The 26,335-nt window shown below is 38.5% G+C and overlaps 1 protein-coding gene across 1 annotated transcript in view; it reads left to right on the plus strand.

Annotated features, from left to right (window-relative positions):
* The window catches only part of LOC131032938 (uncharacterized), a 62,249-nt gene that overhangs the window by 16,095 nt on the left and 19,819 nt on the right, over positions 1 to 26,335 (plus strand). The window contains exon 4 of the mRNA XM_057964040.1: positions 7,781 to 7,908. Coding sequence (XP_057820023.1) covers positions 7,781 to 7,908 — 128 coding nt within the window. The remainder of the gene's footprint in view (positions 1 to 7,780; positions 7,909 to 26,335) is intronic.

The raw sequence follows: 26,335 nt of genomic DNA on the forward strand, positions 1-26,335 counted from the left end.
CTGACTTACTAAAAATAGTAAGTTCTCGCCTCATCAATGCTGGACACTCATTCTTCATTCCACCTAGCCTACAGGTCTCAGGAATAGGCTAATGGACCACTGGAAGGACATCAACGAGAAGGGGACATTACACAACACTTCCAAGGTTTTGAACATGTCTCTTGCAGTTGTCATCTTGGAAATGAGAGGCATTAAGTGATCCTTCACGGAGTCAATCAAGATCTTCTTTGCTTTTATGGCATTCTTCTTGAATTGAAGTTTCTCCGCTTGATCTTCTGGCTCAAATAAATCTTTTTCTTCCACAAACTGAAGATCATTTTCTTCAAGTGCAATAAGAACTCTAAACTTCCACGAAGTGAAGTTTGAAGCACTTTCAAGTCTATCTTCGACCTTGAGACCGTTCACCATTTTTTCGAGGCTTTGATATTGCTCCTTGAAGGTGAGAGATGAAAGAGAACTTTGCTGCTATAAGGAAATCTGATCACGATCTTCTCAAACCCGCTCTGATACCATGTTAAATTTATGATCAGATTTAGAACAATGCAGATATGAGACAATTCACACAAGTTTACACAACATATACTCTAGGAAAACCTTCCAACTTGAAGGTGAAAAACCCAAAAACAAATGTCTTTTATTACATTCGACAAAATAGCAAGTTGTATTTACAAAATTGCTTCACTCCTTGAAGCTAGATTATTGGAAACAATCCACCATAGATGATATATGATCTGTTGTTTTTAGATCAGAATGATAGCAATTAAATAAATCAACACAATGAACAAGGAGAACACCAAAATACCCTGAGAAAACCTTCCTCTTGAAGGTGAAAAACCCAGCAATCAAATCTCTGATTATATTGGACAAGTACAAATATATCTTTACAAGTTCGCTTCACCTCTTGAAGCTATATGAACAGACTATACATAGGGGAACATGAATCTGAACAGCACTAGGGTACCAAACAGTCTGCAGTCTGCTTAGCACAAGCTGATGAAGTACTACAATCTGCTGTGAATGAATTCACTTGCAGAAGAATGACTTTGTTTGACTGAGATGTGAGTTCACTGCCCTAGGAATGAATTTGTTAGCCAAAAGGAATTCGCTGATCTGTATATGTTTACTCTGCTCAAGGAAGTATTTGCTGAATGCTTGAATGAATTGATGCTTATGAATGACAAATACACCTTGTATATATATGCAAGAGGCACCCTTTCATAATGGGTCGGCCCTCAAGCAATATAGGATAAGAAAACAATAACATTAATTTAATATTCCTCAAAGGGTGGCAGACATATAGGGTCGGCCCTAGATAAGTTATACTTTATTTTTGCACATTTATTATGATTAAGGCCGATAGGCCAATTAGTCATCCATGCGCTAGGTCGGTCTTAGAAGGAATGCGACCTAGCTACAAACATGCAATGTGAATTGGATTTCCTTAGATAATCCACGAACTGCTGTAGATGATCTTCGATCTGCAGATAGGTGCAAACTCCTGTGAGAATTCTACGATCTGCTGAGTGTGTATTCGAATACCAAGGGGAAGATAATTGATCTCCCTTTATACCCGTGCAAGGTGACTCTTCATGAGGAGTCGACTCCCTTAGGAATAAGACATCTTTTCGTTTAGGGCAATGTAACCTTTCATCAAGGGTGGCGGACTTTGCCAAAAGTCGGCCTCCTTTATAAGTATATTTATTTTGCAAACAAATAAGGAATTGCACCACTTGGATAATTATTGATAGACTCCAAATATGTAAGGCCGATGACCAGTTAAATATTTGGTGGATCATCCCTCAAGGAGACTCCCGCAGATACATACGACAACAATGCAAATATTTAATCATATTCAACATTTGACACCACATGAATATGGTTTTTGGCCTTGCAATATGCTGAAGTATCTTTCCTTGTAGGCTGAGATGACACCTTGATCCAATATGGATGACATAGATAGGTCTTAAAGAAGTCATAATTATCAGCAATAGGTGAAGAATGGCCATAATGACCAGCAATATGTGAAGAATGGCATTCTTAAAGTACTTTACTCTTTTTGATATTGGGTATGGCATTCTTAAAGTACTTTACTCTTAAATCTGATATTGGGTAGAAGGTATATCCAATCCTTATAACAAATTAAGATGCATGAAATGGTATACATGTTGTCCTCTTGATTCTTTTGAGTCTTGTAGCATAACAACAACTTTATGATCTTTATATTCAGTGAATATTTTTATTCTATTTCCCCATCGTACTATAGATATCACATGCAGTTTAGTTAGCTCAGATAAGGAATCTGCAACATCATCATTTATGACCTTTTGTATCGAACTTTAAAGTCAAAACCTTGCAGTTTTCTTAATCAGTGTGCTTGTTATTTGCTTAAATTTTTCTAGGATAGTAAATAGTTTAAAATTTGATGATCTGTTTGACAGATGCGACTCTTGACCCAATAAATATGGCTTAAAGTTTTTTACAACATGCACAAATGCCAACATTTCCTTGTCATAGATGTGTAACAGCTTCTCTTTCTCAGCCAAATTTCTTCATTCTAAAGCAATAGGCCATTGATTTCGCATGAGCACAATTCCATTGCTTTTTCATGAAGCATTACATTCTATTACAAAGGGCTGTGAAAAATATGGAAGTGCAAGTGCGACACTAGATGTCACTACCTTCTTTATTCTTGGAATTTAGCACATGCTGCTTTGGTACATATAACGTGATCTTTTTCTATAAGATCTTTGAGAGATGCCATGATGCCTCCAAAACCTTTGACAATTTTCAATAGAAATACATATTCCATTGAATCCCTTGAGTTGAATCAGGAGCAACCCAATCAAGAATGGCCTCAATCTTACATGCATTATGTAATATCCCGGATAGTTTTTTTTTGTTTTTAAGAGCAATAAGAATTACCAAGCAACACATAACTCGTTAAGGTTAGAAAACATAAACTCAAAGCTTGCTGAAAATGCAACCCTTCCACTTTTTGATCACCAAGTGCCCAATGTGGGAAGGTGAGAGCATATGGTGATAAGGGGTTCATTAGCTCACAAATCTACTGGAAATGATAAAGCAAATACAATACTGGACGGCAAGCCAGCCCCTTCCGCTTATCCAACAGGAAAGCAAGGAACTTGGCGGTGAACCAGCCAAGAGAACAATACTGCAGACACAAATCACTCTACCGCAATATTTTTGCGGGAGGACTGAATTACAAATTACTCAACTCAACTGCTTATGCAGCGGGAGGACCATTACAACCAACATCACTCGACTGTTTTTGTAGCGGGAGGATTGAATTACAATTTATCAGATGTAGGTGGCTAGCTAGCCTCTTCCACTTTTCAGCGGGATAAGAGATTACAATTCAGAATGGGTTAGTATTACTACTACTTAACCTTACAATAAAAAGGAAAGTGAGAGTAAAAGGATAATGCTGAACATAAGAGAGAATGATCATGAAACTCTTTCAACATCAAAAACAGCAGGCTGGAAATGCATAACCAACAACCTATAAACCCATTAAATTACTCAGATCTCTCCCAAATCTCACTCAATTCACCCCAAAACGCTCCCAAACCAACACTAGACCAGCAGCGACTAAGTCAAACCAAAAGGAAGCTACCAAAACACCCCAAATTACTTGGCACACAACCCAATGCACCCTCTAAAACCCACGCCTCGCTAGGTATTTTCAATTTGCATTATTAAATTCAATACTCAATGAAAAGTGCCACAAACTTACAATATGAATCACCAACAACAAGGAGGATGATTGAATCAGTACCTAGAATGATGACCAGTCACTCAGGCATAGAGGTGTGATAAAAAAACGTGCTTTAGCCACAGGGTTTCCAGCAACTCCAGAAATCACTCCAAACTCCAAAAACACTAAAATATGCAATGAAAGTATCATAGATTACAACGCGCAACTAGGTACTATATCTCAAGTACGAAACTGGAAAACAGTAGGGAGCCGCACTTCGAAGCTTCAAAGTTCTGACGCCAATTCGACAGCATAACAATGCAAATTTTAAGATCCCCAAAATGAGAGCCCAAGGCTCATATTTATAACTTCATGCCTTCCCAAATGCAAATGGCGCCCAAACTCCATGGAAGAGTTGCTCTACCTTGGTCACATTATCAGTGCAGGTGGTGTGAAGGTGGATCCTGAAAAGATTAGAGCCATAATTGATTGGTCTTCTCCCGAGAACATAACACATTTGAAGGGATTTTTGGGTTTGTGTGGGTTTTATCGGAGGTTTGTGAAGGGATATTCTCAGTTGGCTGCCCCCCTCACAGATCTTACGAAGAAAGGAGCTTTTGAATGGTCCGAAAAGGCACAGATAGTGTTTGAGCGGTTTAAGGGGATCATGAGTTCCTACCCTGTTTTGGCGTTGCCTGATTACACCAAACCTTTTTAGCTGTAGTGTGATGCATCTGGAGAAGGTGTTGGTGCAGTCCTCATGCAGGATAAGCATGCTATAGTCTTCGAGAGCAGGAAATTGAGAGGTCTTGAAAGGCTGTATTCAATTTATGACAAGGAAATGCTTGCCATAATGCATGCCCTTGCAAAGTTCAGGCAGTATCTGGTGGGGAGTAAATTCATTGTTAAGATTGATCACAATAGTCTTAAACACTTCATGCATCAGAAAGATTTGAATGAAAGACAACATAAGTGGTTGAGTTAGCTACAGGCTTACGATTTCGATATTGAGTATGTTAAGGGAAAAAATATGTTGTGGCAAATGCCTTATCCAGAAGACCCCATTTAAGCTCACTATGCGAGCTTACTGCTGATTGGAGAAAGTTGTTGCTTGCTGATTATGCCAAAAATCAGTTTGCAACCAGCCTTATAGAAGGTACTTGTCATGATGAAAGGTACAAATTGGTTGAGGGATTGATATTGTACAAGGGAAGAATCTTCATAGTGGTTGAATCTAAGTTAAAAGAGAAGATTCTAAAGACTTTGACATCCCCCTCGCTGGTCACCAAAGTTATTTCAAAACATACAAGCAGATCTAGGAGAGATTTTCTGGGAAGGGACTTAAAAATGATGTTTTGAAGTACATTAAGGAGTATCATACATGTCAGAGGAACAAAGATGAGCACACTCTGCCAGCTGGTTTGTTACAACCCTTGCCTATTCTCAGTAAAAAATGGGAAAGTATTTCCATGGATTTCATCACTGGGTTGTCTCGGGCTCAAGGGAAGGACAATATTTATGTGGTGGTAGACAGGCTAACTAAGTTTGCTCATTTTTTTGCCATCACCAATTATTTTACAGCAGCTCAGGTTGCTGAAGTGTTCTTTCGGGATGTGTTCAGATTGCATGGGTTACCAAAGAACATTGTGAGTGATAGGGACAGCAAGATCCTAAGTGACTTTTGGCAGGAGATCTTCAGATTATGTGGTACTGTGCTCACTCCAAGCACAAGTTATCACCCACAGACTGATGGGTAGACTGAGATAGTGTATAAATGGTTGGAAGGATATCTAAGGAACTATGTCTCGGAGCAGCAGAATAGATGGGTGAGATGGCTTCACCTAGGAGAGTATTGCTACAACTCCTCCTATCACATGTCCATCCGGATGTCACCATTCATGGCACTATATGGTTATGAAGCTCCTAGCTTCGCAGACTTGGTATTTGGTGATAGCAGGACCCCTCAGGCAAAGGATCTGATGCAACAAAGTCAAGATATTTTGAGGGTTCTGAGGGACAATCTCCAACATGCACAGAATCAACAGAAGTTGTATGCTGATCAACAACAAATTGAGCGCACCTTTGAGGTGGGCGACATGGTTTACTTGAGGCTCTAACCCTTACAAACAGTCTACTCTCAAAAAGAGTGGGGTTGAGAAATTGAAGCCATGATTCTATGGGCCTTTCAGAGTCAACAGGAGGATTGGAGAAGTGGCGTATGAGTTGGAATTACCAACAAGCAATAGGATCCATAATGTATTTCATGTGTCTCGCCTTAAGAAGGCCCTGGGACATAATGTTGTTGCTTCAACTGAGTTAACTCCGCTTGATGAGGAGGGAGAGTTGGTTTTGGTTTCTGAAGCTATCCTTGATTTCAGGGAATGATCTTTGAGGAGAAGAGTGATTAGGGAATACTTGATCAAATGGAAAAATCTACCAGCAGAGGATGCTACGTGGGAAAATGAGGAGACTTTACTGCATCCAGCCTTATAGTTGCTTGAGGACAAGCAATTTTGGAGAGGGCGGATTGTGGTTATGATAGCTTGTCTTTGGTTGTTTGTCATCGTAGCTAGTCTAGTGTGGGTTTGGGACTTATTTTGGGTGTTTTGGATAAGTATTGAGAGAGTTGTGAGCATTTTAGTGATTCCTTAGGCTACTGGTTTTGCAATTCCAGCCTACAGATTTGATGTTAGTAGAATTGCACGTTCTTATTTGGATATTCAACATTACTCTCTTCTCACATCATATTTATTATTGTAAGGTTAAGTAGTAGTACTACTAACCAATTCTGATTTGTAATTCTCATCCCGCTGAAAAGTGGAAGAGGCTGGCTTGCCGCCTATTATCAAGTAAATTGTAATTTTAGTCCTCCCACTGCATAAGTGGTCGAGTGATGTCTGAGTGTAATGGTCCTCCCGCTGCATAAGCGGTTGAGTTGAGATTGTTATGTAAATTTCAGTCCTCCCGCTGAAATATTGCGGTTGAGTGATTCGTGCTTTTGTGTGTCTCTCTTGGCTGGTTCACCACCAAGTTTCTTGCATTCTCGTTGGATAAGTGGAGGGGGCTGGCTTGCCGCCCAAGCATTGTATTGTTTCCAGTTATTTGAAGCTAACGATCCCCTCAACACCGTATGCTCTCACCTTCCCACATTGGGCACTTGGTGATCAGAAAGTGGAAGGGTTGCTTTTCCACATCATTACATTGTATTACACTTTCATACAATTAGAGGCATAGATACAAACCAAAACATCAATTTCTGGTTTCGAACTTGATAAAAGTTCTTTCCATCAATTCTCCAAAATGGTAACCCGAGAAATATCATTTTTCACAATGTGTCAATGAGAAAATGGAACCTGATTTCCCCATTTTCGTTATACTATCTAGAGCAATACATGTTGCCTGAACATGGAAAGATTCAAAGAAATAGGTTCAAGTTTCTTGTTTAGAAAGTTTGTATATAGTACCATGGTCTGTATTTTGTATAACTGTAGACAAACCATGTGATTCCATAAAATTAGATCCATATTATGTGAGTTATACACTTGATTAGATCAATATAAAATTAGAAATATACATAGTGTGATTCACTGTCAAATAATCTGGGAGGAAAGATCAAAGCTCACTAGGCAAAGATTCCCTATCGCACGCTCTCCTAAAATACTAGTATGAAATCAGTTAAATGCACAGAATTATAGAATTCTGTTGATCCTTTTATCGCTGGAAACTATTCATGGGCTAGAACTCACTTAAATAAACCGTACATGCATCAAATAAATGATGCAAAATAGTTTTATGTTGAAAAATCTTTTAATATGTCCTTGGATTTACATTTTTGTTGCAAAAATAATGATGAGAACGAGGCTTCATTTCTTTGAACGTTTATGGAAAACTAGCAAACCTTGTACTGAAAAATGTTTCTACTGTAAACTATCGTGCATTCAGTTTCTTTCTGCCTCCTAGATCATTTGTTCAGAATTCTATACATTGCGATTTCAGCTATTTCTTTCGCGTAGTACTATACAAGAAAATTCAGAACATGTAAGATCAGTGTTTATTCCTTTTCAGGATGGTATATGGCATGCTCCAGAGGTGGGAGATGAAGAACTTGATGTTCCGATGTGGAATCCAGTTCTTTTTAAACTTCCTAGTGGTGAATTGCTTCTATTCTACAAGATTGGTCAAGAGGTACAGAAGTAAGTTGAAATTCCCACATTTATCGTTGGGACGTTTTGGCTATTGTTTAGCAGTTTCCTCTAGATTTTATAAATTATAGAATATAGATAAATCTAAGATTTCAGAATTGATTATACTGATCTAAAAGGAATTCTGACTTTTTTTGTTACCCGCTTGGAGGAGGAAGAGAAGTGCCACAAACAATTTTTTTAGCTCATTCATTCCAATGGCAAAGGAAAAAAATTCTTTTGGAGAAAACAATAAGATTTTTTAAAAAAGGGAAAATTTTCTGATTTAAAAAATGAATAAGAAAAAAATCTGTTGCTTTTTAAATTTAAATGCATTTCTATAGCATAAATCTATACAAGACAAATAAAATTGAAAATTTACTCATGAATCATGGCTTACAGATTTTTTTGTCATTTATTTTTGTATCACTGATAGCATTGCACAATGCATACTTCATAATGCATAAATAAGAATTAGATGCTAAATAGTTTTCAAAATTTCAATTCCAATTTACTTTGTACAAAGTCAGTCTACCTTAGTCCTTAAAAAAATGGCCTTACATTTACAAGAGTGAGATGGATTCCCTTTTTCTTTTGGGGGCTATTTTCATTTTGTTTTTTGAAAGTATTCGAAATCAACCTTTAATTTGTAGCCATATTTTAAGCCAATTTTGGTAGTTTTTTACTTTTTTTTTCAGTTAAACTTATTCGTTGTGTGCGTTTTGTTCTCACCTGATTTTCTTGCAGTTTAAGTAGGTAGCAAATGGTCTTTACAAGTGACGTATTATTTCCATTAGAAGTTTTTGACATTAAAATATTTTTTTTTTTAGAAAAGAGGGGTAAAAATTTATTAATCAACAAAGATCGGTACAAAGTAGCACGAGCCAACAAACTCAACAATAGGTCAAACAACAAAGAAGACAACCAACCAAAAGAAAGCCCTCAAACCCCCAAATAATCTCTCATATCCCCCATAACCAACTCTTATAATAACTGAGACTACTCTATGGACAAATGTCCCCAGTCCCAAACATCCCAAATTCCCAAATGTTTAGAAGCCCATTTCACCAAATGATCTGATACCTTATTCCATTCAGGAGGAATGTGATAGAAGGTAACAAACTTCAAAGATCCACAAAGTCTCTCAAACTGATTGACCACCAAGGCCAGCTGCCAATTCAATCCCTCCACTTGCTGGTTATTGAACATATCAATCACAATCTATGAATCAAAACCATAGATGATCTTTTTCCAACCAAGCGCACAACTTCATACTAGAGCATGAAGGATAGCTTATGTAAAGTTGTTAGTATGCTAACTGTAGACATGTTTTTTATGACGACTTTGTAATGTCCCCTTCTCCACAGTGATTAGTTCAGCTGGCCATTTGCCTATTTTGGAGGCCCGTAGGCTAGTTAGGAGTAGAAATTAGGGTTTCCTATTTTCTAGGAGGATTCTTTGGTGTTTTCAGGAGGTGTATGTGGGAGTTTGACAGTTTGGATTCTGGATTCCTTTTGGGTTTTTAGAGAGCTTCAGGATGGTTCGACATGCATCTGCATCGGGTTACTTTTTCTGGACTTACTATTTTTAGTAAGTGTGACGGCTACTCAGAATGTGGTTAAAATCACTTTGGAAACACTTACTATTTTTAGCAGTATGCTATTTTTAGTAAGTAATAATTTTAGCAGTTCTATTTTTAGCAGGATGTCAGCAGGCTTGTTCAGATGGCTATTTCCGGTAGGTCAGTTTGAGCAGTTGGTCTTCCCTCATTTTTTGGTGCTATTCTTGGCAAGGGTTCCTCAGCTCAGTTCAGTGACTATATCTGGCAGGACAAGTCTCTCAGCTTGTTTCCCCATATCCTTGGAGCTTGTTTTGGCAGGTTCAGTATTTGATGAAAAATGGTGTTTAAAATTAAATTATAACTTAAGGCAAAGGTTGGACGATTTATTTAAAAGGGATTGCTTAAGTTATATTCATATATAAGTCATTTCCTTAATTATATATTGGGCGATTTATTGTTGAGGAAAAATACTTTATAAAGTGAAATATTAATAAGGCAAGATGGATGCCTTATGGAGAAATAAGTTAATTTTATAATATATTTCACTTATCTACCTTGGATGCCACATTATGATTTTATTGTCATTTTTATAAAGAATATTTGCTCCTATGAGAAGGTCGATTTGGAGAAAGGAGAAATGAAATGTAATTTCAAAATAATGTGAAGTGAATGTGCATTTGGGTTTGGCGTTCATTTGGAGGGAATGTGAATTTGAATTTGAGCCCTCAAAATCTATAAATGAGAGTGTTGGGCTTCTCATTTGGCATCTCAGACAATTTACACCGTTATGCTGTCGGATTAACTCCAGACAATCTTCGAGGGTGAATACCTCCTAGGGCTCTTGACAGACTTCGAGTGTGAGACATCACTCCTAGCTGTGATTGGATTTTCTGAATGTGTGGTTCGATTTTAGTGTGCATTTTCAGATTCTTAGTGTGGTGTGGATTTTAGTGTTGCTGGTTTTTGGTGTGGCTGAAGCGAGGATTTGATCATATCTACTTGCCTGTGCAATCGATTATTCTGGGTAATAGCTTGTTGGAAGCGTATCTGGAGGGAGATCATTCTTCTACCTTGGTATTTCATTTGGTGTTCTTTCTGATTTTTGGCAGCAAATTGAACTTTCCAACTAGGTCCTACCATCTCTTGGCTGCCTTGGGTTGCGTGTTGGCTGTTTTTGGTGTTCCCGGTGCAGGTTTGAGTCTCTGGTTGCATTGCCTTAGTCATAGCTTTCATTTGCTTCCGTTTTTGTGTCATTCGGAGTTGATTTGGAGAAGTTATGAGCATTTTGGGGTGTCCGTAGCTTGCTGGTCTGCGTGTTATTGATTTTCAGAATTTCATAGTTGTGTGTTAGAAGAGCTTTTTGGTGTGAGTAGTCTAAGTTGGTTTGGGAGTGATTATCTATTATTGTTGTAGCTGTTGGATTTGTTATCAGCACTTGATTCTTCATTCTATATGATTGTAATGCTGGTTAGTAATACTAACAGCAAAGTTATGTTATTTCTTAGTCCCACTGCATAAGTGGAAGAGGATGGCTATGCCGCCTATCTTTGGGATAGTGATATTTCATGTATTGATAATCCATAATGTGCATTGTAAAGCTAGTTAGTAGTACTAACAGCTATCTTTTGGATTATTACTTGTAGTCCCACTGCGTAAGTGGAAGAGGTTGGCTTAGCTACCTATCTTGAATATTTTGCAATAGTGTCCTCCCGTTGCATAAGTGGTGGAGTTGATTGCAATGTTGTCCTCCCGCTGAATAAGTGGTGGAGTTGATAGTAAATTTCATTTCTAGTCCTCCCGCTGCATAAGCGGTAGAGTGATTGCTCTTCAGTTTCTTGTATTATCCTTGGCTAGTTTACTGCCAAGTGATCTTCAATATTCTCCATATCCTGCTGAAAAGTGGAAGGGGTTGGCTTGCTGCCCGAGCATTGTATTATTTCCAGTTATTTGAAGCTAATGATCCCCTCAACAGCGTATGCTCTCACCTTCCCATATTGGGCACTTGGTGATCAGAAAGTGGAAGGGTTACAACTTCAGCATTATTGTATCTTGATTTCCTAACCTTAACAGGTTCTTGTTGTGATTGTAATTGGAAACAAATTGAAAAAATTTGTTAGGGATACTACAGACTTCTAACACAGAATAAAGTAACCAACGGTCACCTTACTCTCTCTTGAACAAAGTTAAACTATATGCTAAGATTGCAATAAGATCAAATGGCTAACTCCAAGGTTCCTTCGTGCAACGGACGTGACTCAGTTGGCTGATGTGTTTTACTGGTAATCCAAGGGGCCTTACATTTGAATCGCTCTTTCACTCCTTTGCCGTGTCTTGGAACTTCATCATCGAATATGGCGATTCTATGATGCTTCTGCTTTGAAATCAACTGAAACTAAAGGGGAAAGGGTTAGAGGATCTACTTCTACTCCTAAGGGCAATGATTATTAGAATAATATCTTTCTCTTTGTGTTATTAATGGTCATTTAAGTTGTTTCTAATTTTTCCTCTAGTTAATGATTGTTTCTTTTAGAAACATCATCTTTGTAACTCTATTTAAAAGAGCTTTGTCTCCTCAATTAATTGAACAACATCGATTCTTTGAAATCCATATGCTTTTGCATCTGTATTATGGTATCAGAGCCTTGGTTATTTTCAAAATAATTTTTCAATTAAAAATTCGTAACAGTTTTTTTTGAAAAGTTTTCTGTTTTTTGGCAGTTCGTTTTGGCTGTGGCTACTAGGGTTTTCAACTATTTTCTGGCTATTTTTTGCCCTCTCATGCGACCTGTCTCTCCTGCATTTTGTGTGACCACGCGACGCAATTTTTTCCCGCTTGCAAATTTTTTCGGCCATTTTTTGGACGGAAATCTGCATTTTCGACTAGGGTTTTTTCCCTTCAGATCAAGTTGATTTTTTTTTCCGATTGCAGATTCTTGGTGGGTTTTTCGAGATCTCAATTGGGTCGCCGTCAGAATTTTCTGGGTGCCTGGATTTTCGAGCCAGCGGATCCAGATTCTGACAACAAATTCTTTTTGTGTTTTTTGCAAGGATTTTTGGGTTGTCTTTGGATTTTTCTGGGTCAGCCGAATTTTTTTCTTGAAATTCGTGCCAGTCATACTTCATTTTTTTGAAGATTGTACCTACATCTATATTTGCATTGGGATTCAAATTTTTTGAATTCCATGCCAGTGCCTCTCCTCAGTTTTTCGTTTTCCGTGCATTGGGAAACGTGCAAAATGGCATCATTGACCAACTTGATGTTGGAAGGCAGTCAGCGATTTAATGGGAAAAAATATAACACCTAGAAGCAGTGCATGTGCATTGAACCTCGTACCGTAGGTTTTGTGCACTTAGCATCTTTTCAGTACCTCGTTTTTCGTGCCTCAAAAAAGTGTGAAGATGGCTTATGGGCATCGATGTTTGTTTCGGTTTTTAATATTTTTTTACCTGAAAAAAATTCTGATGGGTTTTAATATTTTTTTTCCCTTAAAAAAAGTGTCTGGGTTTTTAAATATTTTGTCCCTGTAAAAAAAATATGGGAGGGTTTATGATTTTTTCCTCAAAAATTGTACTTTGCTGCAGTTTGTTTTTAGTCGCACTTGGAGTTGTTGTGCGAACATCTGTACTAGTCTCTTATTTGCAGTCTATTTTCGGGCATCTTGCTCATCTGCAATAGTTTGGAGGGTTTGTTGATTTTTTCCCTCAAAATCGTGACAGCTGTTCTTGGTGTGTCTCTGGTTACAGGGAGGGACAGTTCTCCAACATCAGGTTGGATGGTTGGTGTTGTTTTGGGTACTTGCAAAAGTTCTGCAGTTTCTGGGAGGGTCGGTGGCAGACTCATCTCAAGTGGCAGAGTTAGTGGCAGATTTTTGTCTTTTGTTGTAGCGTGTTTTGAGAAGAAGGGGGCAACCTTCTCTATTATTTCTCTTGGTAGTTAGAACAATGACCATTAAGGGAGGGTATTAGAATAATATCTTTATCTTTGTGTTATTAATGGTCATTTAAGTTGTTTCTAATTTCGCCTCTAGTTAATGATTGTTTCTTTTAGAAAAATCATCTTTGTAACTCTATTTAAAGGAGCTTTGTCTCCTCGATTAATTGAACAACATCGATTCTTTGAAATCCATATGCTTTTGCATCTGTATTAATGGTATCAATGAATAGTGCTTTGGTGGAAAAATTCCAAATAAACCAAGCTCCGCTTGGCCAAGAGAAACTACAACTCCGCTAGAACCACTGCAATCTTCTGGGGATGTTAGAGGATTTTCAAATCGAGAAAGTGCATTTGAATACCCAAAATGATGCAATCCAAACAACTATCCACAATCAAACTTAGCACAAATTAAGGGGCTCAGACTAACTTTACACTGCAACTTACAATCAGCAAGATGCAAAAAGTATGAACCATGGAAATTCATCAAACACCATTACATTTTCCATTGAAATCAAAGCAATATACTACTTCTACTCTAAGTGAGGAAGGTGAAACCATGCAAACTTTGAAAAAATAACTTAAGTGGACACCATCAAAGAACAATGTTTCACTGTTATTATCTCAAAACTTATCGCAACAATTTCATACAAGTCTCACTCTTTTACAAATGAGGGGGGTCACCCCTTTATATAGGCTTCATGCCTTGAGGGTACATGCAGACCCTGATTAGGGTTCTCCCAAAAAGATTCCCCACACATGATGCAACAAGGTGGGAATCAACAATTAATGACTCATCATGCCCATATACAATTAGTTTTGCGTGCCCAAAATGGCATCCATTGTGCATTAAATGCACTTTTTTCAAATTTACCCAATGTGTAATAATTGCTCCATCATCTCCTGAATACGATAGTTACATGCGAAAAATGCTCCACCACTGCATTAAGTATGACAACTGCCATCCAATAAATTAGCCGTCACCATGGTCAAATATTCCAGCAATGAATGCTCCACTATGCCTTCATGCGACGGCTGCATGCAAGAAGAAATATGCCGTAAAGTCATAAACCTAGCGGCTACATGCAAAAGTGGTGTAGGGGCATAGTTGGGTCCATGGGACCTATTCAGTGTGTTTGTTCTTGGTTTCATGTTTGTTGTTCATGTTGGATGTAATTAGGTCTCAAGGACCATCTTCAAACTTTTGGAGTCCTTTTGTCTCATTTTGTAAGGCCTTGGTGCCAATTTGTTGAATGTACTCAAATAGGGATATCTTGGTCAAACTAGGTCAATGCCTCCCAAAGTGTGGTATGGGAGTATCTCTGATGTATTTGGTGTTTATGTACCCTGTTTGAGATGTCTTCGAGGTTCCTAGGGGTCATTGGTGTCAAATATGCAAAATGTGCATTTTTTGTAAAAGTTGCTTGACAACTTTTCAGTGTTGTCAAGACACTTAGCATACCAAAGGTAGTTGTACGGCTAACCAATTCAAATGGTGGTTATAGCCATTGAGTTTGGAGTATTTATAGATCCTTCAGATGTTTGGAATGGGTTGGTTGATGGTATTGTATGGAGAACTCAAAGTTTGAAGGTAATTCATGAACATTTTCTCTGCAATTTCCAGAAAAACACTGCACTTTGATTCATAACTCTCTATTTTGGATGAATTAGAACTCAAGGCTGGACTTGTTGGAAAAGTCTCTGAGTTACCTTTCATTTGGCACCGGTTTGGATTGATTTCATTGGGTTTTGTGCATCTACAAGCGATTTTGTCCAGACTGGTCTAAAACCCTAGGTTTGGAGGGTTTTAACAAGAATTATGCATATCCACTCATTCCACTAATGGCTTGACTCAAGACTTGGTGGAAGGATGGGTATGAGGGTGCTTCAGATGGTTTTTGAACCATTTTTGCAGAGGAGTTCGAGTAGGGTTTTGAGCAATTGAAGGCCTAATATCTCCATGTATTAGGCCGGTTTGACAAGGTTGAGTGACTTATTGATGGTTTTGGTACCAAAATGGCCAAGGAGACCATAAAACCTGTGAAATCCATCCACATTTGTCATCCCCTTACCTTCCAAATTGGTTGTGCAGAGCAATGGAGAATCTAAGAGGTGGCTATAGTGTAGTTGGAGGCCTAATTGGGCTTTTGTAGGACTGTAACAGTCTGATTTTGAGCACCTTGGTCAAAAGTACTGTTGACGTATCTTTTGTACACGACCAAACACAGAATAAAATACCTAAAGGTACCTTATCCTCTCTTGAGCAAAGTTTCCCGACTGCTGAAGATCTCGCCAAAGGATCAGTCGAGGCAACTACAAGGTTCTTGTATGTAGGTTCTCTACTTGTGGATAAGCTCTATGTGGTATGATGTGATTTTGCTGGAATCACAAGGGGACTTACACTTGACGACCTAAACGTTTGATTTGCTGGAATCATAGGTCCTATTAACTAACTAGAAGACAAACAAATGGTAAAAGATGCAGGGTTCAAGAAGTCTACTCTACTACCTAGAACGCGAGAAGTTGGATGAATGACTAGGTGGAGTCCTACTGGGCCGGGTCTCACCATCAAGTTGAACAATTCAACACCAACTCAGTGCGATCTTCTGGGGGATGCTTCAAATATATTCAAATCGGACACCATCAGATACTGATCATCATTCAAGTTAATGCATGAACAATAGACATGCAACGACTTGAGATTAAGCTCATTTTATGCCAGTTGACCACACAGGGCGCACTTACAATCAGTAAGAGGCTAGTGGTATGGATTAGACGGATTCCACATAGGTGCATTCAACAACTTCTTTCATTCAATTTAATTATCTATCATCTAAAATGAAGATTCAACAAGAGGCCATGCATATTGCAACGAAACGACATATTTCACCATATCTTCAATTAAAAAGAAGTCTTTACAATTGAGGCAACAATGTCTTGTCTTCTCTTCCTAGTCTACTCTGATTGCTATTCTATTTGCTATTCTACTACTTATTCACCTACTATCAACTATTTACTAACTATTCTATATTAGCTAACCATTGACTAACTATTAGCCTTTACAAATGAGGAGCCAGGGCTTATATAGTGCCCTCAATACAATTCAATGGCTCAGATCAACTTAAGCTCAATGGCCGAGATTTTACAATGAAAACCCTAATTAGGGTTTGTTACAACAACTCAATTTTGGCCAATGAAATAATTGCATTATTTGGACACATGTCTTCTCTGGAATATTTGACCAATGGATAACCGGGGTAGGTACATCGAAGTTTGCGCCATCTTTGATGAGTCAGGTACATTGAATCTGGACACGCTAAGGTGGACCAACCCGATTGGAGGAGTGATGACTGAGACGCCACCTTGTTTGACACTTGCAACTTGGTTGATGTTCAATTTGATGATGCTGAGAAGCTAACTTTAATTAACTCTTCTGGAACTATCTGCTTCTTCAATGAACCCTTGCTTTAACCTCCTTTGTCTTTGATGTGCAGGATGGATGGTGTACCTTTCCTTCAAATGCTAGACTGGAAGAGGTCGTCCCTGATGATGCTGGACCGGAGAAGGCCGTCCTTGTTGATGCTGGACTGGAGAAGGTCGTCCTTTTCTTGGCTTGATCTTCTTTCATCTGCAAAAACAAATCAAAAGATGATTAAGGACATAATAAATTCATTTCAACATAGTATTTCACACCTTAAATCATCAACAAAAGATATTAAAATGAAGTTAGTTTTCAAGACTCTTTCCAGGGACAGGCCCTATAAGAATTTCGCCTTGGACCCTCTGGAAGGGTCAGGAGCGAAATTTGCATTCCTGGCCAATTTAGACCTTTTTTCAACATTACCTCACAACCAGCACTTTGCCTGGCCCAAACAAGGTGAAGAATAGGCCTCCCTAAGGATTTCGCCCTGGACCCCTTTGGAAGGGTCAGGAGCGATTTTCTTGATTAGGCCTCAATTACCCCATTTTTTCACTCCAAAAACCTCCGGAAGGTGAGCATATGCTTGTTTTAGTTCAACAAAGTCTAGGGATCCATCCTTTTAGCTTCTCACATGGGCAAATTAGGTGATAATGAGAATTTCGCTCTGGACCCTTTGGAAGGGTCAGGAGCGAAATTCCTTCTTTAGGCTTTATTTTACACTTCCTTTACTTCAATTCACCCTACAAGGCAAGAATACACTTCTCTTCTATCATCCAACTCCAGTTTGACTTAATTTTGCAAGGAGAAAAAGGTGATTGAAGAATTTACACCCTGGACCCTTTGGAAGGGTCAGGAGCGAATTTCTTCATTTGGCTTAATTCCTTCAAACTTGATAATTATTGACCATTCAAGGACATGCTTAAAGACACCTCTAATCTTGACCCACACTAGATTTGGCATAAATTTGAGGGAAAAGATAGGTTTTGAGAAAATTCGCTCTGGACCCTTTGGAAGGGTCAGGAGCAAATTTCTCTCTTTGCACAATTTCGCCCTGGACCCTTTGGAAGGGTCAGGAGCGAATTTCTTCCTCTAGCCCAAAATCATCATTTTTGGAGACAACAATCAATTCAAGGGCAATCTCAAGGGCATCCCTCACCTTAGTCTAGGCATGGCTTGGCACAAATTTTGGGGAAAATGATGGGTTTAGGATTTTCGCTCTGGACCCTTTGGAAGGGTCAAGAGCGAAAATCTTGTTTTAGGCTCACTCCTCCATCATTTCAACTTGAATCCACCTTAAAAGGCAAGAAAATACTTCTCCTCTCACATCCAAGTTATAGAAACCCAAGTTTGACTTGATTTTGCTAAGAAAATAAAGGTTTTTAGGAATTTTGCTTTGGACCCTTTGGAAGGGTCAGGAGCGAAATTCACCTTCTTGGCTAGAATCCTTCATTTTTTTAAAGTTTTCAAACATTTCCAACGTCCAAACATGTCCACTCTTCCCTTCAAGATGCCTTACAAATCAAAGTTTGGTCAAATAAGGCAAGAAATGAGTCGTAGGTTGATTTTCGCTCTGGACCCTTTGGAAGGGTCAGGAGCGAAAATCACCATTTGGGCTTGATTGTTCATTTTTCAAACTTCAATTTTCTCCTGGAGGCAAATATAGATCATTTTCCATCTAAGGAGCAAAGTTTCAAGCTAAAACAAGGGAGCAAATGAAGTTTATAGGGAATTTCGCTCTGGACCCTTTGGAAGGGTCAGGAGCGAAATTCTCCTTTTGAGCTAAAATCTTGATTCTTCAAAGCTTCTAACTTCCTCTCAAGGCAAAAACATACCCATTCATCCTCCATCAAGCCAACGCCTAGCCAAAATAAGGAAGAAAACAAGAGTTATAAGGATTTTCGCTCTGGACCCTTTGGAATGGTCAGGAGCGAAAATCATGTTTTGACCTTGATTCTTGATTTTTCAAACTCTAATCTTCCTTGGGAGGCAAACATAGATCCTTCCTCATGCATCTCCACCAAGATCCTGACTTTGGCTAAGGGAGAAATGAGTGCTTTCAAGGATTTCGCTCTGGACTCTTTGGAAGGGTCAGGAGCGAAATTTGACATTTTGGTCTCTTCATCAGGATCATTTTATGGAATATAACATTTAAGTATAAGAAACATCTTTCTTCTTTCTTATACTTTAAGTTATTTTCCATATATACTATCAGGATGTTTGAGAGTGGTTTCGGACCTCCAAGAGTTATATTGCAAAATCTAGTTTTTGGAGGATTCTTCAGTTTTCCAGACAGTCAAATTTCAGGATCAGGACATTCCAGACTTAGCCAAATTTCAGGGCATTTGAAGATCAGGATGACATTCCAGACTTCATCACTCACCAACTTGACCTAGCTCAGACCTTCAAGAATGACACTCACTCACCAAGCAAGACACAATTAGCAACAAGATTAAAACCAGGCCCTAAGGAAGACTTTCAAAGAAACCCTAATTCTGGGGCCCCAAAGACTCACCTCGGCTCAAGTAGAGCCTGCCATCCTAGTGATCCCCTTGACGACACTCGAAAAGCAAAGGCTAACAGAGAAAACCCTAAAAGACCTAGAAAACACACCCCAGAAGGCAAAAAGCAAGGGTCCCCATTTGCAATGGGGCGATGTGTGAATACGTCACAACATCTAGCGCCACCTTGAATAAATGTTTCGGAACATTTCAGAGATAAAGACTCAATTGACACTTAGAACCTCTGGAAAATTCAACCCAACTTATCAAGAGACTAGAAAATGCACTCAAAGTAGAAGAAGAATCCCTAACCGGATCAAAATGCTTAGTCTTTGATTACGCATGTGTGTGCAAGTGTATTCATTCCTCTCGACAAGACAATTATGATCTCCGGGTTCCCCTGTGATCGGCTACGTAGTATATCTGAACTTCAAAAGCATCCTGGATAGAGCCTTGTTGCCAGTCAGACGTCTATAGTCTCGACGAGGTTATCGCCGCAAGCTCACGAACATTGCTCCATTGCCAGTCAGGTGTCCATAGCCCCGATGGAGTTATCCGTATATTCCCGTTAGCCAATTTTGGTATTTCATTTCATTTCTTTTTTTTTTTTTGATTTTTTTCTCTTTCATTTCTCATTTTTTCTTTTTGATATTGCTTTTTTCATTTCGTCAATTCCTTTGGCTCATAAGCAGTGAAGCTTACTAGGGTTTGAGGATTGCGGTGGCGCTGAAGCCAGATTTTAGATTTTTCACCAATCACAGCTTTGCCTGAAAACCATAATGACTCGGAGTCTATTAATGTGTGAAGATATAGTAATCAATAGATGTCGGCATCAAGATACAGAAAATGATTCCCTTCCAAGTCAAATATAGGTCTTGATCAGATGATGAAGCTGGAGAGGAACAACCTCGGATTCTGAGCACTTCATGAATAGATATCTAAGAAATGAGTCTAACATAAGATCCAAGATATTGCCAGTATGTGAGCAACAACACAGACGCCTTTCTCATGAATGGAGGCTCCCACTTAAAACACCTAAACTAAAGCAAACGACCGACGGACTGACCCAAGGCAAACTAAGCTAAAGCGCACACCAAAAGCAAACTAAAGAAAAAAAAGCAAACAACTAAACTATCTGAGCCACACTAGATCATGAGTCAAATGACTCAAGGCAAATTAAGAACAAGGCTCAAAAACTTCAAAGCTAAGACACGCAAAAGAAAAACCTACTCTAAAAGCTATATACAAGACTCCTAGATTCGACACGACTCAAAGAAGCGAAATATGTACATGACTTCACTTGATTTCTTAGGTTGTGTAATAGGAGCATGGCAAACGTGATGGTTCTCAACCGGGCAAATTCATCCTTAAACACAGAAAAGCAAGCTCTCACCATGGATCTCTCATATTCAGGGAAGTTTTCACTTAAAATGATCAACTGGGGTAATTCGTTAGGACCATGATCAATCCAGATGCAAGTTGTTTTCCCAAAATCCCCGTAATCAAAATCATAATAACTTTCAAGGCTAGGATTAAGGAAAGAGACAACCTGATACATTTTTGGCTCAAACGGAACTGTATTGTCGGAAGCGAGGTCACCAGCTGCTTCAAGAGGTCGCCATTGATGATGAATCATTCCATGAGCATTTGCAATATGTTGACCTTGATTTGGAAAGTCCTCTTGAAACAAGCTCAGCGCCCCTTTGAATAGCTCAACATTCTTTGTTTTCATTGAAATATCTTGCATAAACCAGGCATCTTCATGAAATTTTGTTAGCATATCCTCAAAAACCAAGCACTCCCTGATGGATTGAGCCTCAAACATTTCCTCTAGTTGATCTAAGATAATCTCAAGTGACGTCTCATTCTCGAGCAATGTCTCGGGAGGTCGCAATTGATGATGGATCGCATCACTCACCATAGCTTGTTTATCTTGAAATTTTTTTGGGAGTGATTCCACTTGTGCTTCCTCTATATGGTCCTTCAGTGCTTCCTCAAAGACTATGATGGTGATGAAATCTTTAAGCGCCCCCTTGAATTGTTCTTCATACCTGGGCTCACTTATGATGATTTGTATTTCTTTGTTTAATATGTCAACTTGATTGTCTTCTTTAAGAATGCCATTTGAGACCTCTTGCAATTCACTCTCAAGGATCTCCCTTTGTAGCATAAGTGAGAATTCCTCAAGGAATGAGTCATCTTCTTCTTTGATTGCTTGTTCAACTCTTGGATATTGCCTTTATCACTGCTTGAATATTCTCAACTGCTTCTTCAACTTTTGTTTCATGGTATTCCTTTTCAGGTGCATGGCCTGGCGAGCTATCCACTGTAATACATTGTCCCTCAGGTGCATTTGTATCGTCAACGTACAACTGATCCTTCTCACAATCAGATGCCAGAACGATGTCTTGTTCATAGGTTCTCCTGAATTCAGCTGCGAGATGTGCACCCCAAGATTTGTTCATGATGCATTCTTCCTCGGACAAAGTTGGCATTCCAAACTGGTTTCTGACTTGATTGATAGCCATTTCACATACTGAGCAAGTAAATTCAGAGTGAGGTGAGTTGTGAATTCTACACCACAATGGTAGTAATGTGTTTTCTAAGCGCATTTTACCATTCAAAATGAGTTGACTCTCGATCATCCACAAGAAGCTTAGAAGAGGATCCTTGCTCTCTGGGACACTGAAGCTGCCTTCTTCTGTTTCTAGCCTGGAGACATCCCAAAAGAAGATTTTTCCCTGCGCTGCCAATTCCATCCTTGATAAGTACTTCAAGCAATGCATTTCATCATGCTCCTCTGGTCTTGCAAACTCGGACAATCTGCATGGATAAAGCTGTGTGTCTAATCTCCACCAAAGTTCAGGAAAATCAACTTGTTGCTCCATGAGAAATCTTTTTTGATTTTTTGATTTTTTTTTAATTTTTTTTGATTTTCTATTTTTCACTTTTTTTTGGATTTTCTGGAATAAGAGAGATCTTGAATATCTCAGATTCAACTTGAACGTTCAACTGGTTCCAGCTTGCTTCCTTGTTTTCGCAAGTCCAACTGACGACCCAACGATCACCTTCCTTCTTTGTATCACTTCCGTCGAGTGTTTGAGAAAAGGCTTTCCACTCATCTTGGATACAAGAGTTCGTATTCGCTCACCTTTCTTTTGCTTCAATTCTGTCGAGCGTGGAGGAGGGTAAAAAAAGTCTTTAAGATTACTCCTGTAAACATGAATTGATATAATTTGAAGTCTAGCTGTTTAGGCATTCATTGCGATCATGCCCTCCTTCTAGCGCCAATTTTGTTGAGCGCGAGAGGAGGGACAAAAGTCCTGGATAACTCCTTGCGAATTAGGATCTCGATTTCATCTACTCACGGCATGATAATGCTCTACCCTCCTTCTAGCGCCAATTCTAAAGGTACAAAGAGCCCGAGTATACATTCTTATTACACAAAGGACATGCATGAAAAGACATTGAAAGTATTACAACATTTGAAAGCAGAGTATAACCTCAAGACAATACAGAGGTTTCTGTAGTGAACACACAGTGAAGATGCACACTCAATCATATGCAAGTTTTGACCATCAAACAGTCCAAGAGTAATCTCAGTTAGAATATATTTTAGTGTGGCAGTCATTTCAAAATTAAGGCTTTGGGGTAATTTTCAGCAAATATAATCAGACCATGTGGGAGGCCACATTCATGAATATATGCATAATATGAAGATAGCAGCCATGGTGACGTGCTAGCCAGTCAAGACAGATTTTCAAAGGGTCTGCAATAAAAGAAACAGCAATGTCGCCATAGCAAAGTGGTACAGAAAATCCCAAAGGGCTGTGAGATTCCAAGTCATTATTAGTTACAAGGTCTCATAGTTGCAGGTGTTAAAGGCAATGCTCAACATTCAAAAGACTATCATAGAGCAGATCACAACAGTAAACATCTGAGAACAGCTCCAAAGTAATAATGACAATCATACCTTTGTTGTAGCATTTAAGAATAATGCCATATCTGAGAAAAACAAAGAGCATTCACCGATTTTATACATCTTAAGGGCAAATTTGAAGTATTAGGAAGCATACAAAGGAAAATTTTGCAGATTTGTAGCAGTCATTTGTAGCTACAGCAGACATGAGGACTGTTTAATACAGTCATATATGGCATATACTCATAATTAACCAAAGCAGAATGCAGCAATTCAATTTGCCTTTCTCATCTCATATTTTTTTTTTTATGGCATCAAGATAAGGGTTGTATTTGCAGTAATAGCCTTCAAAATCCAAGTATGCAACCCCAATAGTGCAGATAGATTCAAATTTTGCGGGGGAGCCACGTCGATTTTTTTTGGCATTTCAATAGCAGCAAGTTTTTACAGTTATTTGCAAATACAGCTACAGAAAATCGGAATACATTTCAGTCATAACAGTTAAACTATTTTCAGAGATAGCTTTCAGAAAGGATTTTCTTTCTGATAGAATCGATTTTCAGAATTAAGGGGAAATATACACCTCAAAATCTATAAATTGTTTCCAAAATTTCGAAAAAGCCTCAAAATGTGGCATAACTCTCATGGCGGCACCCAATGCAGCAGCAAAACCATGCCCAACACACATAATCGAAAAATAGGAAAAGAAAGTTCAAGCATGGCAGCTAAAGCGAACATCACAATAAATTTTTCGGTTCTTTTCACCAAGGAAATGCTAAGAAATGGGTCGTTTTAGCTTACCCATGGCAGCATATGACGTGGCGGATTTCTGCACTTCAAACGCCACAAAAGAGTCTGCTTATATTTCCAGATTTGCAGACCAAAGGGTAACCAATAGCGGTCTGCAATAAATCCCTGCGATTTTCCCCCATGACGACACTCAGAATCCACAAAAATGCAAATCAATCATGGCGCTTTCAACTTGTTCAAACCCTCATGGTGGCCGTCTCACGTTTCCAGCAGAGAGATGAGAAAATCGAATGCCAAAGATGAAGGAATAAATGTCTCTTTTTAGGGCTTCTTTTCCCTAAAATGCATCTCGAGTTGCAAAGGCATTATTTGCCTTTGTTTTTATTTTTGTTTTCTCCTCTCTAATACCCCTGTAAAATGCCTCGGGGAGGGACAAGTTTTTTATTTTACTTTATCATTTTATAATTTCACATACAATATCTATTAAGTAATTATTAAATTATCACTAAATAAATGTTTATTAATATAATAAAAATAAATATCTATTAAGTGAAAATTTATAAATTACTTAGTAAATGTTATATGTGAAAATTACAAATTGATAAATGTAAAAATGTAATAGGTAAGTATTCATCAAAGTGGAATTATTTTGTCATATATTACTTGGATTCTAATATTTAAATGTGTGAAAATGTTTATTAAAGTGAGACAAATCATCACTTTATTAAATCAATATCTTGACTTATTGTAAAAATGGAATGAATAAAGATTTAATGAAGTGATAATAATAATAAAAGATCACTTTATTAGGTATTTATTTACCTTTATTAGAAAGTCAAGATATTTTTCACATTAATGAAGGCTTGCAGGCCTGTCAGTGATATTTTGGGGCCATTTATGGTGCTTTTAAGAGCTTTTATGGTTGCAGTATGGGTTGGCTGGACTTTTGGCCCAGATTTCTCCCTTTCAGACCTGTTTCAGGTCTTTTAAAGGTGGTTTTTTGTTTCTACTCGCCCAAGAGGAGGTGGAATTTATTATTCATTATCTCCTTTTTGGGAAGCATATATAGTACCTTCCTTCTTCATTGTAAGGCTTCTTCTTCATTCATCTTTTCGGCAGGCTGTAATTTTTGAGTTCTTTCTACAAGAGGGAATGTTTTTGTAACACTTTTTCAGGAATAAGAGAGCATTGTAACAACTTTGAGCAGTAATAAGGAGTCTATGCCTTCCCATATTCTTTTGTCATTATGAGTACTTGGTGTTTATGCAAGTTTTTGTGATATTCTTGTCCTTTAAACTGTATTTTCATGTAGGTACCTTGTGCAGAAGCATAATTATTCTGAGGTTATAAGTTGTGAGTGAAATAACAAGCTTAGGTTGTGAGAAGTGTTTTTCTCTTCTAAGGACTGTGATTTTAGCCTTCTTATAAATTATTTATGCAAGGGTTATAATCTACTGGGTTGTGTAGGTGAGTATTATTACTGTCATACTGTTTGTTGTTTGTTGTTTTCTTCCTCAAGACACTCAGTTTGGTGCATCGCCTGTTAGGTAGTAAGTTCATTTTTCATGTTCCCCTTCTCTTTCCTCAAAAAATCATTAGGATAGTCGTAATTAGGTGATAACCAGTTAAGAACCAGCTTTCTCTTGAGGTTCGCTCCAAGTATTAGGCAACCCACAGGCCTAGGAGAGTTCCCATGTGTCTCAAGCCTGCTGAGTTGATAGCTTAGCAAGATAGGGTGCAGGCTTGATTGATAATAGTTTTGGCACGCTCGGTGGGACCAAGAGTGTATTTTTCAGTCTTTACCAGATATTTTATGCTGCTGTTCTGGTGTGTGCAGCAGTAATTTCAATTTTTAGAGGCATCTTTACAGCATACCTAGCGACTTTGAGGTTTGGTTTAGTAAAACTAGTATATTTTGCGTATGAGAAGAATTCATACCAGGAGTAATTCCTCAGCCTTTGAATATTTGCAGTTATCCCCACCTAGGAGAAGAGGGATAGTAGCTGAGAAACACAAGGAAAATCGTGTTTATTCTAGGAGAGCCAAGTCTACTCCCCCTGTTGTTGGGACTCATACGGTGTTACCTAGAATCCTAGTAATCATGATTCCAGCAGGCAGAAACCAGCCATTCGTGGCATTTAATCAAGGCAACCCACTTAATTTAACTCAACATGATCCAATTCCTGTTGCTGCTTTGAAGAGTTTGCCATACTTTAATGGTGAAGATCAGACTACTCCAGTGGAGCATGTAAAAGATGTGGCGAATCTGTGTGCTGTCCACCATGTGAGAGAGGAAAATGTGGCGATCAGACTGTTGGCAGCTTCCTTCAAAGGGAAGGCTTTGCAGTGGTTCAGGAGC

This window comes from Cryptomeria japonica, chromosome 4 (assembly GCF_030272615.1).
Source record: "Cryptomeria japonica chromosome 4, Sugi_1.0, whole genome shotgun sequence".
Taxonomy (NCBI): domain Eukaryota; kingdom Viridiplantae; phylum Streptophyta; class Pinopsida; order Cupressales; family Cupressaceae; genus Cryptomeria; species Cryptomeria japonica.